General features: G+C 43.3%; 2 protein-coding genes across 6 annotated transcripts in view; both read left to right on the plus strand.

Moving 5' to 3' along the window:
- Positions 1 to 13,520, plus strand: part of LOC137417469 (beta-1,3-galactosyltransferase 2-like) — a 49,003-nt gene extending 35,483 nt beyond the window's left edge. For 4 of the 5 annotated variants that reach the window (XM_078767545.1, XM_078767541.1, XM_078767544.1 and 1 more), the window contains 2 exons: positions 8,589 to 9,176; positions 10,067 to 13,520. In XM_078767545.1, coding sequence (XP_078623671.1) covers positions 8,644 to 9,176; positions 10,067 to 10,565 — 1,032 coding nt within the window. In that variant the 5' untranslated portion in view covers positions 8,589 to 8,643 and the 3' untranslated portion in view covers positions 10,566 to 13,520. Of the gene's footprint in view, positions 1 to 3,332; positions 3,441 to 8,588; positions 9,177 to 10,066 lie in introns of all 5 variants that reach the window. The other variant, XM_078767543.1, reaches the window with a different exon arrangement.
- Positions 1 to 21,114, plus strand: part of LOC137415943 (mitochondrial adenyl nucleotide antiporter SLC25A25) — a 210,929-nt gene that overhangs the window by 77,988 nt on the left and 111,827 nt on the right. The window lies entirely within an intron of this gene.

Raw genomic sequence — 21,114 nt, forward strand, 5'->3', positions numbered from 1 at the left:
TACAAGGTAGAGTGAGGTAAAAGACACAGAAGAGATAGGCACTTAGTTACAGTCTTATCTTAGCCCAGACAGACCACAGACAAACGGAACAAGGCTGACTTACACAGGGATTGATGGCAGGGAAGGACAGGTAGTTCGATAGCACAAGGTGCACCTTGGCTCGGGGACAGGATCAAGCACGGTCCAAGAGATGCAGGGAGGCCTCACAGCGCTCGGTGGTGGCGTCTTTCTTGCTTCAAGCTCAGCGCGCATCTGACGTCACCTCCCTCTTCCTGCGCATGCTCAGCGGGGAGTGGCACGCCCTCGGCTGGTTGGCTCCGCCCCAGATGGGACCGGTCCGCCGCTTCCATTGGGTGCGGGGGTTACCACGCTCCGCCCTTGACGAGGAGCTGACAGGGAGCCCCTATTTGGTAACCCGGTCGAGCACATGTTCGATGGCGGCTCGTTGGAAAGGCCTGGTGCCCTCCCAACACCCCCTACCAACCAAGCCGGAGTGAGGACGTGCACTCCCCGCGCCCGCCGCTGCCGTTGCTGTTGTTGTTGTTGTTGTTGCTGAACCGTGAGGAAGAGCTGCGGGGAGGTATTGGGAGGTCCTAAACTTCCTAACGGTGCCATACAATCACATTCTGGTGCAACGAAGGGTCAGAATTAATGGAAACGAGTCCTTAACTGACATAGACTAAGAATAACTAGCAAGATGTCCGAAAGTTGTCTACGTGAGATGCGGTGAACCTGGGCACGACATTTAATGGGGGAAATAGGGGGAGGTCGGGTCTACAGAGTGTTGTTTACAGAAAATGGGACTAGGGAATGGGGGATTGGGGATAGTTGGGAAGTATTGAGGAAATAGGGGAATATTTACAAGCGGATATGGATGGATGCAAATCCCATATCCGCAACAATATATATATATATATATATATATATATATATATATATATATATATATATATATATATATATATATATATATATATATATATATATATTCCAGCAGATAACTTGGTTCCACTGGGCTGTTATAAGAGAATTTGCTTCCAATAGAGTGTGGAATATTTGGGGAGTTTTCTACAAATATACCTTAACAGCAGGGATCCACGGAAATTCCACATAATATAAAATGTGATTTCAGTCCCCAACCCCTTCCTTCTTGACGTCCTTCCCCCCCTCCCCCTTTCCCAACTCCAGGTATGCACCACTCCCCCTCCCGCCCCCCCCCTCCCAGCTCCAATTTCAATTCCGCATCTCTCTCCCTCCCCCGTCCACCTACAATTCCTCATCCCTCCCTACTCTCCCAGCTACACGACCGCATACCCCCCCCACTCCCCCCCCCCCCCCACTTCCCAACTCAAAGTCCGCATCCCTCCCCCCTTCCCAACTCAGCATCATTCCCCACATGCCCTCCCAACTCCAAGCCCACTTCCCTCCCCCCTCGTTCCCTTCCAACTTCAATTCTGCATCCCACTCCCCTCCCTCACAGGGATTGACACACAGACTGGCTAGACCTGTAGCGAACTCGAGCCAATGTAGGAGGTATCGCTCTGGTTTCCAAATTTTCATTATTTTAGTCGATTTTCGTTTTCATTTGCAGAAGATGGGGTTTTGTAATCACTTCTGTGTGTGTCTGTCTGTCTGTCTGTCCGTCTTGGCCATAACTTTTTTTTTTAACCATTTGAGCAACTGACTTCAAATTTTCACCAAAGCTTTATTATGATAATACGGAGGAGGCAAATTATTAATTTTGTCAAAAGATCAAAGGTTTGCATCACATAAAATCGTCAATTTTCTCCCGATTGACCTGAAATTTTAAAAATTTGCATACTGGATCACTGAATTGGTTCACCAATCAAAAGCTACAAGCTGATTGTTTTTTTTTGAACAGGTCATAGGTCAAGGTTGCGTAAAATTGCCAATTTTCACCCAATTCACCTGAAATTTTAAGAGTTTGCAAACTGGGTCACCAAATTTGTTCACCAATCAAAAGCTAGAAGCCGATTGTTTTTTTAGATTAAAAGGTTACGGTTGCATAAAATCGTCAGTTTTCCTCCAGTTGACCTGAAATTTTAAGAATTTGAAGGTCACAGAATTGGTTCACCAATCAAAAGCCAGAAGCTGATGATTTTTTTTTTTTTAGATCTAAAGCTCAAAGGTCAAGGCTGCATAAAATCATCAATTTCATTACCTCCGCCACCAAAGTTGGATGGAGGTTATGTTTTCACCCCTGTCTGTCTGTCTGTCTGTTTGTCTGTCTGTCCGTTTGTGAACAAGACATCTCAAAAAGTTGTGGACGGATTCGGACGAAATTTGGCAGAGATGTAGTGTATGTGACAAGGACGAAATGATTACATTTTGGTGAAGATCCGGATTCAGATCCGGCTACTAGAATTTTTAAGTGATTTTTCACCGTTGAGAGATCGGGCCAAAAACGATACATAGCAGGATATCTCAAAAGGTAATCGACGGATTTGGATGAAACTTGGTGGATCGATTGGGTCTGGGACAAGGATGAATCCGTTTGAGTTTGGTGAAGATCTAAATATGGATTCGGATACGAGAATTATTTATTTTTTAAGTGATTCTTCACCATTGAGGGATTGGGCGAAAAGCGATATAGAGCATGATATTTTAAAAAGTTATGGAAGACGAATGACTAAACTTGGGGGATGATTTGATTAGGTGACAAGAACAGGCCGATTAGATTTTGGTTCAGATCCGAATCCAGATCTGGCAGAGGGATGCGCTCTAGATAGGTGTTGCATTTAAGAAGAATGAGATTGTTAGTTGTATTTGTCTGTTCCTTGAGATAGAATTGTGAGTAGACATAGATCTGGGGAAGGGTATAAAACAATTTCGAGAGTGTTGACAATTCCCAAGAGCACAGTGGGCACTTCAAGCCTGTCTGAACACGTTGCACATCACGTGCAGCGAATTTCACCACCCTGAACTTTGTATTTATTATTCTTTTCTTTTTTTAACGCTTCTGTACACCGCCCTTGAGGCTCGGTTTGCAAGCCATCATCTACAATTCCAATTGTTTAGTGCCGTGTACAGCCGGGTGATGCCGTTATGGGCGGGGCTAAGTGAGCCCTGTGTTGCCATTACCTGGAATAAAGATGGTGCTTGATCCTATCTGCGTGTCCGCATCTTTATAACAAATACATTACAATTGGCGACGACGATTTTTCGGACCATGGCTACGTCGTATGGAAAAGTCCCGGAGTATGCCGAAGACAACTTTGAACTTTTTGCACAACAGCTGAGCTTTTATGTCATCGCTAACAACATCATCCAGGCGGGGAAGCAGAAAGTGATTCTTCTATCGTCCCTCTCAGAAGAGGTTTTCCGTTTGCTGTGTGACTTGATTTCGCTGGCGAGGACGTCGGATGATGCTGTCACCTACGAGTCCATAGTGAAGACGTTGCACGACCATATTACACCAGGCAAGTCACCACAGTTATTGCGGGACGAGTTCGACAACCTGGTTCGGTTTCCCGATGAGAGGGTACCTCATTTTGTGACCAGGCTTAAGCATCTGGCGGGGGATTGTCGATTTGGTGACGATGAACGATCACAAAGATTGAAGGATCATTTTATCTCGGGTTGCGAGATGAGAAGATGGTCGTGTCAATTTTACAGATGACGTTTGAAGAGATTACATTTGATAAAGCGGTAGAAACTGCGGCTGTTGTAGAACAGGCTAGAAAGGATGTTTGCGCCATTGTTTGGAGAGGACTCTGCGGTTAATGCCATAGCTGCTGGAGGGCTGGTGGGAGAGTGCTCGCAATTCTCCAGTGGGAGGGTCACGTACTCACAATTCTCCAACTGTGTCGGTGGATCAGGGTTCTTCTTCTACTTCTTCTTCTTCTTCTTCTCCCAGGGTACATGCAAGCAGTGCGTTCCAGGGACAACTACCTCAGCAGCCTTGTTAGGGAGGTGGTGGTTCACATTCTCGTGGGAGCTGTATATTTCGGAATGGGGTGTGTTACCGGTGTGGTAAGATGAGCCATGTGTGGAGGGTCTGTCGTGGCTGGGCACCATCATCGGTTGATGTGGTTGGGCTTAGCAGTGTGTTTGATCAACATGGCGTGTTTCCGATGACGTCAGCTGCGAGCACCCCTTTGTGGTGGCCGTCAGTGTGAATGGCAGGCCAGTCAACGTCACAGTGGATACCGGGGCATCAGTCAGTCTCATGAGTAAACGGATCTGGCGTCAGTTGGGTTGTCCGGTCTTAGCCTCGATACACACTACCCTTCGTACTTATACAGGGGAGACGATAAAGCCATTAGGCTTGATGGATGTGTTGGTTCGTTATCACCGGGACCAGCAAGAGGTGTTGCCCCTGCATGTGGTTGATGGTTCTGAACCATCTCTACTTGGTCGTGATTGGATGCACACCATTAGTCTGAATTGGGCAAACCTTTACAGTGTGCATACGTCATTTCCGCCTCCTTTGCACTTGGAGTGGATCTTGGAAAAACACCAAGTTATATTCGGGCCTGAACTTGGGAAGCTCAAAGGTGCTCAGGGTCAACTGCACCTGAAGGAGGGTGTCAGTCCGTGATTCTGTTAGCCTCGACCGGTGCCGTATGCCCTTCGTGATCGGTTCAACGTGGAGCTCGATCAATTGGAAAATATTGGGGTCATTGAACCGGTGGAACACTCTGAGTGGGCGATGTCCGTGGTCACAGTGCTTAAGCGGTTTTGGAGGTATTCGCCTGTGTGGTGATTTTAAAGCGACTGTTAACTCCAACCTCTGTGTGGAGTAGTCTCAACTGCCATCCATTGATGAGATATATTCAGAATTGGTGGGGAGTCGGTACTTCACGAAGTTGGACTTGCGTGATGCGTACTTTCATCTCGAAATCGCGCCGGAGGATCATCAACTCCTTACTGTCAATATGTGTCAGGGTATATACCAGAATACCCGTCTTTGTTTCGGGATCGCTTCAGCTCCAGCAATGTGAAAGAAGGCGATGGATCGTCTTTGTACCGACTTACCTGCACAATGCTACTTGGATGACAACCTCATTGTGGGCACCACGGCCGAACAACATCTTGAGAACATTGACAAGGTGATGTCTAAGTTAGCTGCTCATGTCCTTCACTTAAACAAGGACAAATGCTTATTCTTTCAGAAGTGAGTGGAATACCTGGGGCATGTCATCACCCCAGAGGGGCTGTCAAAAGCCCCTCAGAAAGTCGATGACGCTATAGCCGACATGCCCAACCTAAGGGACAAAGTTCAGCTTCGTTCCTTCATTGGGCTTGCTCAGTATTACCAGAGGTTTGTCAGCAACCTGAGCACTGAGCTTGCTCCGCTGACTCGCATGCTGTGTCGAGATGTTCGTTGAAGGTGGAGTTCGGTGGAACAAGCAGCATTCGAACGAGTCAAAGCTCGCCTTACTGCAGACATGGTCCTCGCGCATTACGAACCTTCACGTCCTCTCATTCTGGCGTGTGACAGCTCGTCATATGGAATCGGTGCCGTCTTGTCTCAGGTAATGAGTGACGGTGCTGAGCGTCCGGTGTGTTTTGCGTCACGTGCACTGAGAGCCACAGAGCAGAACTTTGCTCAGATTGAGGTGAAGCGCTGAGTTTGGTACGGGGAGTGTTGAAATTTCATCAGTACTTGATAGGTCGGCATTTTCTCCGACAAACTGATCATCAGCCGCTTCAGTTCTTGTTTAAATCCTCAGAAAGGCATTCCAGTCACTGCTCGACTACAGAGATGGTGTCTTGTCCTCAGTGTGTACGACTATGAAATCAAATTTTGTGCCTCCGAACGCACGCTAACTGTGATGGCCTGTCTCGATTGCCGTCTACAAAGGCCGGTGCCGGACCTGCGGATGAGGTTGAGGTGTTCATGTTGGAACAGATTGAATATGGTCCGGTAATCGCTGCGGAAGTGGCTGCTGCCGTTCATCGTGATCCTGTGCTGTCATGTGTTGTGCACGTTGTTTTGTCAGGTTCTTGGCTCGAGTTGCCCTCGACGTCAGAACATGCTCCATATGTGTCGTTTGTGTCTGAGCTGTATTTAGCTCAAGGTTGTGTAATGTGGGGCATGAGGGTGGTCATTCCTGCTGCTTTACGTCAGCGCTGTCTCAATGAGTTGCATGAGAGTCATTTGGGTATGGTCAAAACAAAGACTTTAGCCCGGGGTTTGTTCTGGTGGCCCGGGCTTGATGCGGACATCGAGTGGACGGTAAGAGCATGTGATACATGTCTAACTGATGCTGATAATCCCTCACGTATGGTGTTGTTATGGCCGTCTGCTGATAGAACATGGCAGCGCATTCATGTAGATTTTGTAGGGCCAGTCATGGGCCGCATGTTTCTGGTGGTGATCGACGCTTCCTCAAAGTGGCCGGAAGTAGCTATAATGAGTCCACCTCGTCAGAGAACATGGTGGAGCATCTGCGGAGTATTTTTTGCGAACAAGGGGATTCCGGAGATTTTAGTTTCGGATAATGGTTCGCAGTTTGATTCTGAGGTGTTTGCTGTGTTCATGCGTGCTAATGGTATCAAACACCTGAGGTCGGCACCTTACCACTTTGTGTCTGAGGTGTTTGCTGTGTTCATGCGTGCTAATGGTATCAAACACCTGAGGTCAGCACCTTACCACCCAGTTACAAATGGCCAGGCTGAGTCATTTGTCAATGCGTTGAAACATGCCTTGCGTGGAGGTCAAGCGGTTCGATCTGTGCAGAGTAGGGTTGATGTGTTTTTGCATGACTATCGTAATTCAGTGCATTCTACGACACAGGAAACACCTGCATTCCACATGTATGGTCATCAGTTGCGGTCGTGCCTGGATTTGCTTAGACCTGGTGCACCTGAAGTTGTTATGGCGACCAATGTTCGTTCATTCATGGTGGACCAGCCAGTTTTGGCAGGACTATGTACACCGACAGAAATGGGTGCCGAATGTTGTGGTCCGAGTTTTCGGTCTGGCTAACTACCTTGTTCGTACTTCGGCCAGGCTTATCTGGAAACGTCATGTGAATCAGTTGTTGGCTCGCGGGTCTGGTCATTCACACACAACCAATTCCATTCCGCCGTGCGATGTGTCCTCATCCATTGAGGTGCCTGTGACCATGTTTCGGCAAGCTGCCCATCCATCTATGGAGTCGGATGTTCATGGCAGTGAGAGTAGTGTGAATGTTCCTCTGGTTTCAGTTGATCCTAGTTTGATGTCTGGTGTTGCCCTGTGTCCTGCTTCTTCTTCTTCTTCTTGTATATTCTTAACCTTTCGTTTCCTCTTTAATTATTGTTGTAATAAATTCCTGTGTTCTTCCTTACGTTTTGGTTCCTTCTTTCATTCGATTGTCTTAGTCTTTTCTGTCCATTGGGTACCTGCGGCACGATTTGGCCAATCGCTCAGGATCGGGTTAGTCCTTTTGTTAATGGCCCGGGCTTCGGATTGCTTACCGCTCGGCAAATTCCATCTTGTCCGCGGTCTGAGCGGGAACTATCTCCCTGCTTTGCAGAGAGATTGGCACTCAGGTATTTGGGACTCCATTGACCAATCACCCTGGCCAATCACGACCGCAGAGGAGCGTTATAGTTTCCAGGATCAGGGGACAGCCAGCTTAAAAGACAAGGGGATTAATCCCCCCTTGGTAACGGGAGTGCCGAACCCCGAATCCGCAACAATTGTTGATCCGCAATAATGCGGATCAATCCGCAACAATGTTGTTGTGAATAATCTCAATGCCTGGTGTTGGCTTAGTGGTTAGGGTGCCGGCTTGGGATCCTGGGATCCTGGGTTCGAATCCTGGTCGATCACTGAATTAACGCCAGGGGGGTTGACTCAGCCTGTCATCCTTCCGAGGTCGGCAAATTGAGTACCAGCTTTCTGGGATGAATGATCCCGGTGTGTACCCCGGTTTAGAATAGGTACACCGTATCCCTGCGCATCGTAAGAGGTAACTCAGGGTTGGCGTCAGGAAGGGCATCCGGCCAAAAAAACATTGCCTCAAACAGGGAACCATGATTGTCATGGGGCCCGCAAGGCTAACCCCCGCTCTAGCGGGGAAAATGGCCTAAAAAACGATCATTCTAGTTTGATGTCTGGTGGGAGCAGTCTTCTGATTCCAATGCCTCACTGTCACTGGTCGTGTCCACGGCTCAATGCCCGCGTGTTTCTTCTAGACACATTGTGCGACCAGCATATTTGAAAGATTATGTGACTTAAGGGGAGAGGAGCGTAGTTCCGTGTACCGCTGAGTCAGGCCTCTGTGGGTGGGGCCGAGTGAGGCCATTGTGGGTGGGGCCGAGTGAGGCCTGTGTTGCCGTTGCCTGGAATAAAGATGGTGCTTGATGCTCTCTGCGTGTCTGCATCTTTATAACGAAGACATTACAAATAGAGACATAATTATTCTTTCATGGAAAATGATTTTCGAGTTTGTTTTGTTCTCAAAAATAGACAGTAGTGAACACACATTAGTGTTAAAAGATTGGCCTTTAAAACCTACCCTTATGAAGGGGGACAAACATTTGTACAAACGCAAACAGACATTTTGTTTTATATGGTAAATAAGTTTTTTTTACTGTTTTGAAATCATTGTGCACCGTTCCTGTTTTTCCAGATAATCGTATGTTGAGCATCTGACTTCACGGAAACAGTCAAGATCAAACACGTCCATGGCCAACCTGAGGATTAACAGAAGGAAATATTGCCGGGTTCAGTTTATTTGTTACTTGTGCCTTGTTTGCATCTTGGCAGTTGTCTCAGTTCTGCTCCTGAATGCACAAAGAGCCAGAACAATCGCAGCATTAAAGACCTTCAATGATTTTAGTTTGGTCCAGGGGAGAGAACACTCATTTCAAATGAACGAGCCGGACCTTTGCTTTACGCAGAACCCCTTTTTGTTACTCCTGGTGTTCACGGCTCCGGATGAAGGCGAAGTACGTGATGCCATTCGAGAGACGTGGGGCGGAGTGCATTCCGTAGTTTGGTCACCAAATGGTGATCGGGTCAATGTCACCTCCATGTTCCTGATTGGGATGGTGTCTGCTTCGGATTCCGAGGCGGTCACGAAGCAGGCCGCTGTGCTGCTGGAAAGTCAGCGGAAGCACGATGTCGTGCAGTACACGGAGGTGGACACCTTTGATACCTTGACATTCAAGACACTCGCTGGAATGATTTGGGCTCATCGACATTGCCAGCAAGCTAAGTGAGCCTCTGGACACCTCTCACCTTTAGTGGTGAAAACGCAAGACATGGATATTAATGTTTTTAAACTGAAGAAATATGTATTTAGTCCTTTATCATACACAAAACAAAAACTCAGAGGGTAGTTTTGAATGATAATTGAGATTTGCGAAAGATTACTTTTTTAAATGTTTTTTTTTTGTTTTTTTTTGTTTGATTTTTGTATACCAGATCGAGGCTCGTGTAAGAGCTAACATTAATCACAAAAAAACAAAATGACATCAAACATATGATAAAGGGAGAGGAAGACGAGATGGGGGGGGGGAAGGGAAGCACACAAGTACAACAGTGGAGAACAGGGACATCGGGAGATCTGTGGGAGGGAGAGGGCTAGGGGGGAGGAGGCATGGAAGGAGGGGGTGGGGGTGGGAGAGGTAAAAAAAACACATGGACACTGCTAGGACTTCCAGGAAAGAAGTCGGAATTTCAAAAAAGTGTATCTGGGGTGAATTAACGTGGGTAGAAAAGATCAAGGTTTTGGATGGGGGAACATAAGAGATGGTGGTGAACAGCTGTTTTAAAGACCTGGAGGGAGGAGTGGGATTGAAGAGAGTGAGAGAGTTTGTTCCAGAGGCGGGAGAAAAGAGGAATGAAGTGAGCAGAGAGTCTTGATTTTGACAGTTTAACCATAACAGGGTTGCTGGCAGATCTTGTGCGACCTGTAGGAATATATGGGGGACAGAGCTGGGGGAGCTAGGCCAGAGAGGAGTTTTATTCAATTGCTTGAAACGATTGTTTTGCTTATTCATTCATTCATTCATTCATTCATTTGTTTTATTTATTTATTTTCCCCAAAAATCAATGCAATATACCAAAAGCTTCTTCGTTTTTCTTTATGTCTTTCTACGACAGGTACATAATGAAGTCCGAAGGAGACGTGTTCGTAAATATCGAGTACCTCGTGAAAGTACTACTGCAACCTGGTCAACCTGCACATACTGATTACTTGACAGGCTCCTTAGTAAAAGGGGGACGTCCTCAGCGTGATCCCAAAAACAAATGGTTTATACCGTTTGACGTTTACCCGGATCGTATTTATCCGCCATTCGCCTTGACCAGTGCATACGTGCTATCGGCCGACCTCGCGCCCAAGATCCTGAATGCCTCTCAATACTTGCCTCACTTTAAACTCGCCGATGTGTACCTTGGAATGTGCCTTGCCCGGTTGGCTCTCAAACCCATAGCACCGCCTGAAGCCCACATGTTTAACTCCTGGTTCGTTGTTTACAACACCTGCGACTATGCTCACATTGCCAGTTCCAAGGGATTTTCGCCGCAGAAATTGCGATATTACTGGCCCAAATTTATGAAAGAGAAAACTTACTGCAAGTACTTAAACAAGGCAGGATAGCCTAGAGGTGCGCACGCCCTCTTGGGTTTGAATCCCGACCCACCTATAATAGGCCATAGGGCATGCAGTATATATGCGCTTAATTTTCAATTTTCGTGCAACAACGATGGGGGCAACTTAAAACTTTAATGGGTTTGTAGGAAATGTGTCACTGATTAAGAATATCCATGTCCCCACGCACAAGGGCTGCTCAGAAATTGATAACGAGCAGTTGATGAAAATGCATATTAACAAATGGCACTTGAAGTCTATCATGGAGAAGAATGGCACATGAAGTCTTCCTGGCTTTTTAATCAGATTGTTCAGTGAACATGTTATTATCTGTTGGGCTTCATAAATTAATAACGTGCATTTATAATAATAATAATTAAAATAATAATACGAGGTATTAATGAAAAAAAACCTCTTGATCGCGTGGATAAATATACGGTTTAATCTTAACAAAGTCAAGATTTCTTTATTTTGAATTAATCTTTTTTTCACCGTTTCTTCACTGAATACAATGAAAGCATTCATGTAGCCACTGTGAATGTGTGTCAAAGGCTTACGCGGCTTACTCAGGAACCTTGTGTAGGCTCTGTGACAGTCACGATGGTACTGCAACTCACGGGCTACAAAATCTTCACCCTGTATCTGGTGTAGAAGTGCAGTGTCTTCCTTTTGCTTTGCAGCTTCCAGGAGCTGCCCACCACAAATAAGCTCACATTTGACTAACCTTACAATATAACTTTTACTCCTCTGGAAACAAGTGACGTTTTCTCCACTCTCGTTGGCTGCCCTTGCCATCTGAACGACGCACACGCTTTTGGCTTGGCTGTCCTCCGTGTAAGTCACTTGGTTGGTTATCCAGTACGTTCATGTCTGTTCCTGTATTTGCATTGATGAAATGATAGAAGATGCAAAGACAACCAAAGAGAATGCAATTAGATTGCTTATTTATTTAAAATGTAACATTACAACATTAGATAATAGATATTGTGTTGTAAAATTTTATCTCCAAACACCTCTTTTGTAGCCAGAATATAGTATAAATGCCTTTTATTCGATAGGCATTTAGAAAGTCAACATTTTCCATAACTTTCTGGAAAACTGGATGAAATTAGATGAACTGGACTTTGTGTTGTGTAATATCTCCCAACAAATCTTTTCATTCTCTCCTTTGCTTACAATACAAGCCAGCATGCTATAGGAGGGGCGGACATAAGTAATTTTTGCGCATTTGTGAGAGAGGGACCAGCGATGCCGGTTAAAACAACAGTATTTCCACGTTTGTTTACGTAGGATTTCTTTGTAACCAAGCGAATATTTCCTCACTTTTTTTCCGTGAAATTTATACTTACAATATCATAAAAGTATATATAGCCTCACTATAGAGGCTACAAAGAGATATGAGGTGAATTTGAAGGAAACACACATGGAAGGCTGTTGTATGCACCTGCTTCACTGACCCAGAGCAAACAGATTTGCAAAAGTTCCTGTAGTCTATGTCCGCCCCCTCCAATAATAGCTTCAAGTTTAATATCAAATCATTGACATTTATAATTCCCTGAATAACCATGATTCCAAAATTACAGTAAAATTGTACTACTACAGCAAGTTGAACATGATACAAAGTCACTAACTTAATCTTCCACCAAATCATCATCATCATCATTCACATGTACAATCTAACGTTACATAAGTTAATTTTGAAGTCATTCTCAATGCAAGGTGCATGAGTTTACACATACCTTGTCCTTGAGAAGTAGATTTCTTTGCAAATGACTTTTCTTTTCTTCTGATTTTACTGATGTCACAGAAGCGCTTGTAGCAATTGTAGTGGTAGCCGATGTTACTCGACGGCGAGGGCTGAGCCGCAATGCATGTAGCAGTATCGTGAAAATCAATACCAAGCTCTGTTGCAATCTCGGTAACTATATCACTCTCTTTGCGTCGTAATTCACCCATTTGCGAGCGAAATCGACAAATCGTTTCCACGATTCATTATTGAACACGATTAAGTTACTTTTTGTTGTAGAATCTACGTGCATAACGCAAAATTTTGAAGAAAATATACGATCCGCCGTAGAATTTCCGTGGGCGCCGCCATCTTAGGTTCGCAGTATCACTGCAGTGCAATGGCACGGCGACCTTGATTGGATTATTCTGGGAAACTACGTCATCAATTTCACTGAGCGTCAAATACGGTAACGCTGATTGGCCTATTTCATCACGTGCATCGACTGGTCGGCAAAATTTAATGTGACATTATTTACCGAAATTATTCGATTTTTACGCTTTTATGAGCAATTTTGAGGATTGGGGACACACATTTTCTGAATGCTTATAATATTTTTGGAATTATTGATCAAGAATAAAGTTGCCCCCAGTAATGTTGCACGAAACAGAGAGTTGGATACGGACGTATTGTGGTCTATAATCTGTCATCCTGGTGTTTCGCAGGCAGGGTGACGCTAAACTAGGTGTCCTGTATGTCAGCATTAGTTGGTGGACGTTATAAAGATCCCATGGCGGCACCATGACCAAATGACAAATTCCTCCATGGCTGCATCAAAACCAACAAGGGCCACTGGATGAGCATTCCAGCCCCAAGCAAATGTTGCTAACGTGGCAGCAGCCAAATGCTACATATGAAGGAAGTTGAAGTTTGGCAAAATGTACTGCTTACTTTTTTATTGAACAATCTCTTGTGTTAAACTTTTTCATGCATTTGCAGCTAAAAGCAGAGATCCTTTAATGGGTGCTTTATGGTTGCTTCTTAAAAGGAATATGTCCTGCTTTTGGTTGAGTGTTCTCGATGGGTATGAAATGTAAAGTTTTTGTTGGTTAACTGAAAGAAATCTTAAAGTCAAAAGAATCTTGGATAAACGGTGACAAAATGGTGTGTATATAACCATTCATTCTATGATGTGTTCAGGCAGGTAAATGTATGCTGCATAAAAGTAATTACTCTGCCACCTTGGTTATGTTTTCACCCCTGCCTGTCTGTCTGTTAGCAGTATATCTTTAAAAGTTATGGACGGATTTAGACGAAATTTTGTGGACATGTTGGGACAAGGACGAATTGATTTGATTTTGGTGAACATCCAGATCTGCGTCCTATAATTATTACCCTGCGCGCGCGAAGGGAAAGGCAGGGTTAAGCATTCGGGTACGTACGTGTGTGTTTGCATTTAAAAAATTCATTTTCTCGGCAACCGTTGGTCCGATTGACATGAAATTTTCACCATAGGAGGGCTACTCCTGTAGAATATTTTAGTGAATATTATGACGTCACAGGTCACGTGGTACAGGCGCCATCTTGGAAAAAACAAAAAATTTGCACCTCTATATCTCTGAAAACCGCTGCACATAAATAATTGCGACAGGTCTCATTGCAAAGAACTCTGCATGTGGAATAACATATGTGAATGATGACGTCATAGGTGCCGCCGTTATGACGTCATAATTCGACAAGTAAAAAACTTTATCCAATCAGGATGAAATTTCTTGAGCATCTTCTCGGTATAAATTGATGCAGAAATAAAATTACACTGACGTCGTAGATCACGTGGTTCGGCCGCCATATTGTTTTGAGTGAAAAGCCTGAAAAACCACAAAAATCCAATTTTATCCAAAACGACTGAGCAGGTCGAGGCCAAGCTTTGCAGGCAGAATCGCATACCCATGACGAACAAAAAAGTCAGCGAGCATGACGTCATGCGTCACATGGTTTCGGAGTTATGACATTTTAAAGCATAAACTTTAAAAACCTATTTCCTCCCTCATTTTTGATGCTATCGAGGGGAACTTCACAGATATGTTCAGCGTATCATTCTACTAAAATAACCTTTTGGAATTTGCGATAGGTGGCGTGGTTTGACAGATATAAATAAATAAACGAAAATATTAAAAAAATTTATAACTCTTGAACCGCTTCATTGATCGACGTGAAACTTTACATTATAGTAGAGGTAATTAAGTAAAACAAGTTTGCAAAATTTCAAGATGATTGGATGTACGGTCTGGAAGCTAGAAGTTGTTATTGCGTGAAGAAGAAGAGTATTCTTGAGAGGGAATTGAATTAATAATCGTCACGCTGCACATGACGTGCAGGCAAAGTATGGAGCGACCTCACGGGGTCATTTAGACCAAAAATAAAATTCTGATTTCAGATTTGTCAATCGCTGAGGTATATTAACACACAGCCAAAACAGATTTGGTGAAATTCCGACGGTTTTTGACGAAAATATAACATTTGTGTCTGCATTTCAGTAAAGTAAAGTGTGTGCCGTGTTAGCATTTTAAAAATTGAAACGTGGCTCATTGTAAAGAACTCCATATGGGGAATAGGTGCTGTTAACGATGACGTCATTGGTGCCATAGTTATGACGTCATAATTCGACAGAGACAATGCTTAGTCTGATCAGTTTGAAATTTATTGAGCATGGTCTGTGTAACAATTATTTAGAGAATATAAATTGATGATGTCATCGCTCACGTGGTCTGGCAGCCATATTGGATCTAAAGCGTCTTTGGGCTTCTTGAAAAGCGCTATATAAAATAAATGCATTATTATTATTATTATTATTAAAAGAAAAGAAACGTTCAAAAATAGAAGAGTTGGCTCACACCAAGTTGACTGCGCAGGGTAAGTATTCTATGAATACCATCTAGTTTATAAAGTGATTCCCCACCATTGAGAGATAGGACCAAAAACGATATAAATCACGATATCTCAAAAAGTTGTGAACGACTTTGGACAAAGCTCGGTGGAGGAGTTGTGTAGGTGACAACAGGAAGTCAAAATATTTGCTTTTACATAAAAAGAATATGAAAAATATAGTTTTCCCATTTGCTGTACAGCTCAGGACAGAACTCTCTTATCTGTCTCCCTCTTCCAAATCCTGGTGGCGTCTGGTCAAATCTGTTTCTGGTGTTTGTTCCCCCTCCATCCCCTCCCTCACCTCAAACGGCCACATGGCTGACCCCGCGCGTGAAAAAGCTGAATGCCTCAACTCTGTGTTTGCCTCTAAATCTTGTGTCCCAAACCCATCCCTCTCTGTACCCACCGTACCCAGTCGTACCCAGCTGCTCCTGGACTCTGTGTCCTTTCCTCCTGACAAGGTGGAAAAGTTTCTGTCAACCCTCGACTCTGATTCTGCAACTGGACCTGACGGCATCAGCCAAAGGGTCCTAAAATCATGTTCTTCCGCTCTTTCACTCCCTCTCTCTGTTCTCTTCACACTCTATTTTGCTCAAGGTCATCTGCCATCTGCTTGGAAATCTGCCAACATCACCGCTTTGCACAAAAAAGGTGCAAAAACAGATCCCAGCAACTACAGACCAATCAGCCTTCTCTCAATTATCAGTAAAGTCATGGAATCCATCATTGCTTCAGATATGAAATCTTTCCTCTTCTCCAATGGCTTGATCTCTGATCATCAATTTGGTTTCAGACCTGGTCACTCTACTCTGGACATGCTGCTTCTGCTTTCTCAACAATGGATGGAGGTCCTCAACGCCAAACAGGAAATTAGAGCTGTCTCCCTTGACATTTCACGTGCCTTCGATACGGTCTGGCACCCTGCTCTGCTCACCAAACTCTCCTCCTTTGGTATCCATGGAAATCTCCACACATGGCTGGCGGACTTCCTCTCTGGTCATAGTCAACGTGTGGCCCTGAATGGGTTTCTCTCATCTCCTCTTCCTGTTCAGGCTGGAGTTCCCCAAGGTAGTGTTCTGGGCCCTGTGCTTTTTCTGGTCTTCATCAATGATCTCTCTGACTCTCTTGAAAATCCTCTCTATCTCTTTGCTGATGACTCTACTCTCTGTCGCTCCATTCCTCATCCCTCAGATCGGCAGTCTGTAGCCTCCTCACTCTCTGCAGACCTGGACAAAATCACAGACTGGGCATCCAAATGGAACATGTCTTTCAATCCTGATAAATCTCACACTCACACTCTTACGATGTCTCTCTGAAAAGACCGACTGGACAACCCTCCCATCCACTTTCTGAATAATCCTCTCCAAGAAGTTCTGTCACTCAAGCTTTTGGGTCTCACTATTTGCCATGATCTTTCCTGGGAACTCCACATTTCAAATCTGGCCTCCAAAGCCAGTCGCCGACTGGGCATCCTCCGTCGTGCGAAGTCCTTCCTTGGCACACCTGAGCTCCTCACCACATACAAGGCTTTCATCCGCAGCTCTATGGAATACTGCTCTCCCCTCTGGTCTGGTGCTCCTGCCTCACACCTAGCTCGTCTTCACGCTGTTGAAACCAAAGCGTTCAGAATCATTGGAATCTCCCGCGATGAAGCTAACTCCAAGGGCCTTTCACTCACTCACCGCAGGCAGGTTGGTGGTCTTTCCGTCTTCTACCGACTCCTCTCTGGCCTTGCCCCCCAGCTCTCTCTGGGCTCTGTCCGGGAATAACGGACAATCTACAAGACGCCGATGACTGAGACAGTTTTTTACAAAGTAAGGATTTATTAACTAATAATTCACTTGTTTCAATATATTAAAGAACTACAATACTATAACGAATCTAGTAATTCAGGTCGTTGGTTCTTCTTCGTTCACCGGTGCTCTCCTGTTTTCTGTTTCCCGTTGCGTGCTCGTTCGTTCCGTCGGGCAGGGGTTATCGTGGCAAGTGCTCCTGACTCGAAGTATGTTTCTGTCTTTATGGGCATCGTCGCGCTAATCCCTTCTCCGCAAATGCCCCGAGGTCATCCACGCTCGCCTCATTGGAGCCGGTTCGCTCCCCCCCTGCTGGGAGTTGCATTTGCCTCACAATAGGAGGGTGCTCTAGCCCGGGGCTGTGACCAGGTGAACAAGAGATTACCACGTTCGTGCAAATTCCTGACATTCATTTACGAAATCGTCTATCTGCTTCGTTTTCCAATTCCAACGATCAATATGATGTCAAGATCTCTACTTCCATATTGGTTTTGATTAATGCCATACAGTACATTTAATACCATGCCATACAGTATATTAATGCAGTACAGTACTTCCACAATTCCCTCATTTTTTTGTTTTTGTTTATATTAACCATTAATCTAAACATCAATATAAGTAAACAATCAATCACTACAAGTAAACATCAATATAAGTAAATAATCAATCACTACAAGTAAACATCAATACAAGTATAAGTAAATAATCCTAACTTTGGTAATCAAATTCCCTTAGGCATACACCGTCATCCTGCAAGAATCACAAAACATTTCGTTGGTCATTGACTCCTTCCATATTGTTCAATCTATTGCATTTGCATCACAAATATCTTTTCAAAACAACACTTCACCATCACCAAGATACAACAATTTCACTTCATTTTCAAGTTTTGTAAAGCATCTGCACCATCTGGCAAAAACGTTTGCCTCCACACAAATGTTGACTTTGTTTGAAAGGAAGGGCTGATCACTTGTGTTTGAATCCAGGTATGAAACATTTTCTCCTAATGTCTTCATAGCTCCTGCACTACTTCGTGTAGGATTTCGCTGTTGTGGTAACATTGCGGAGTCATAGACTGACCCTGCTCTCCATGTAGCATTCTTGCCACTTTTTGCTGTGAACCATAATGATTCCTTGAACAAGGCCTTCGCCCAGTTGTAGTCGACTTGCCTCCTCCCTCATTATGAGTGGGCAGCAAGTATTGGTGTGACGTTGATTGGCCAGCAAGATGTGGAACAGGGATGCCGGATGCATCCACAATGATGTTGGGACCATGGTGTTCAGGTCATCCATGGTCCATACCAGGAGTGGCCCGCAAAATCGTGCACAGCTGTTGTGAAAAGGCACAGCCATTGGTTTGCAGCTCCATGCTGGCTCCCCGGAAGTTGGTGAAGTAATAACATATGTCCCCGCATTTCACAGAGGTTGCAGGTAAAATGTCGTTGTCCTGCAACTTCTGATGTGATGAATGTTCGAAGCCTTTGAACAAGAGTAGGTGATCGCCTTTCTTTCATATGTTGCAGTGTGATCCAGGCAAATGGTCACATAAATTTCCTTGGTGAAGGTAAGCATTCATCTCCAAGTTACACGGGAGAATGTCTTCATCATTCTTTGAGAAAGAGGGTGTATGCCACGATTAACTTCATTTTTTAGCCACAAATTTTCTTTCTCGAACTTCTTCCCAATTCCGTTAGCACTCCCTTCAAAATGTGATCTCGTCTTATCCTTATGCTCAGTCACATCTGAATCTGCTTTCCACACACACTGAATCAGATAGGGTACATCTTACCATGAAATCAGCATAATCATGTATATCTTCCGACAGTTTCACATTCAACAATTTGTTGTTTTTCCTTAACACAAAAAGTTATATTCATTTATATGCGTCACACAAATAATATTCAATCAGGTATGTATTTTATTACTAAACTAAGAATAGCATCCACAATTGCTTTCAGGTTAATATAGTTCAAAAATTAACTCATGCAGGTATTTTAGCACTACTCTAAGAAAATAAATTGTATATGATTACAATCACAAACGGGAATACCTAATTCCCAACAACAATTTTCCCAAACCAACAAATTAAGCATAATGTATTATTACCATAATTCCTCTCCACTTTTTTTTTTTTTTTTTTCCTTTTTTTTTAACAGTGTGTCACTCGTGGTGATATGAGTTCACTGATATTGTAATTGACACAACTCATAACATTGTCGTTATGCCATTATCTTAATTCTACTGTATTCATTTGCAACATCACTTGATTTAATCTTTTAATCTCAGTATTTATGTCGCCATAAAAGTCTTCCTTTCCTGGTTCCACATTTCTTTCCTCATTTGTCACTTCATGCGTTATCATCGTGTTGTTGGTTACCTTATTCAAACACACCGTCACTAAGGCTTTCAAGCAAGCCACCACTAAAACAATTGCCAATATAACTACTAAACCAACAAACAAGTCTGCTATTCCTTGTATATATTCATACCTATGACATAATTATATGTCAATGACATTCAACATTGTATACCAAACTAACAAGCTTCCTAAAAGGTAAATAAAGACAATCCCTTAATATGTAACATAAATCAGATTATTTGTCTTACCCTGGTCCCCCTATCTCCCGGGGTCGAACTAAATCCCCTAATCATGAGTGTAGTTGTGATACATTATCCCTCATGTTGCGCTAATATCAGTAGATAATGGTATGTCATGTAGGCAAATAAATGTCACTATCCCAAGTAGGAATATCACATGTTGAAAATGTAATGTTTATCAATGCAAGGGGTGTTAAAATGTAATTCAAATGAATGTATATCACGACTATCATTTATCCGCCACTGAATGTTCTGCTGGGCTGCTAGGTGCAGCCTCATTTTCTGTGGGATCGTCCACCTTAGCCCCATGTGCTTGCTTGCAATGAGAGGCATGAATCCAACTTTCTATTTTGGGTCCATATTCGTTTCTATTCTTATCAATCTCCTATGGTTTATCAATTCGTTCCAAGATACCGCAACCAAAGGTTTTAACCAAAGCTCTACCAAACTATTTCCAATGTGAACAAAAAATGCCAGTGAAACAATGATTCGAGGAATTAACTTCAAGGGGTCAATAAATTTATTCTATAACCAGATCTAATTTTCCCATCCAATAGTTTGCCTTGCCACATGTCATATTATAACACTTTAATAAACCTTCGAAAAATGTTTCCCATCTCAACAAATTTCCTTTTTTTACAAATAGCCATGTGTAACTTACGTATTTAACTACAATTTCCTCTCAATTTGTTTGGCCTAACTGGCCGCAAAAGTGGCTGCCAGCATGCAGTACCGTTTTTTATCTACCAAGGAAGTGTTCATCCACACAAGACCTCTACCAAAATGTTGTTTGTAAAAACAAATCTGGGATTTCTGATTACATGGATGCACACTCTCAGGACATTTTCAGGCTGCTGTTAACAATCCACTACGATAAATAAATTCCTTTACCCACAATCAAATAATTAGTACAAATTGAGGATATTATCCCTATCACATTCTTTTATAGATTCATTATGTTGGATCTAATTTTTTTTTTCATAATTTTCCACTGCTGTAAGGAAGAACAATAGCTCTCATAAGTCTTAGTAATATCGTACTTAATTTGCCCAGCATCGAATAATTTATTTACTATCCTTTCTCATCTGTTAACCAGTGACTTTGTTTGAACTCCAGAACTGAAAACCCACAATAGTTCAAACCAGCAAAATTTTCTTTACTATTTTCCCATATCATCTATGCCTAAAACACATCCATACATACAGCACAATTTATATGCTGATAAAATTCAAGTTTATATATATAAAAATCCATGAGCAGAGTACTCTGGGAAGTCAGTGTAAGACCTCTCCAAAATTTGGCTAATTTTGTACTCCCACATTTTTATGAAGCTCATATCCATAAATAGCTTTGATTCTCATATAAATTCGATCACAATGGAATCCCAAGATTACTCCCAATTTTTACTATTAATGAATAGCTGCTCATAACTCAGCAAATCAAATCTTTATTCTCCATCTCCCTTGTCAAAAGTGATAATTTTCATAATCAAATTATATTTCTATTTTTTTTA

This window comes from Myxine glutinosa, chromosome 13, assembly GCF_964187855.1.
Source record: "Myxine glutinosa chromosome 13, kmMyxGlut1.1, whole genome shotgun sequence".
Lineage (NCBI taxonomy): Eukaryota > Metazoa > Chordata > Myxini > Myxiniformes > Myxinidae > Myxine > Myxine glutinosa.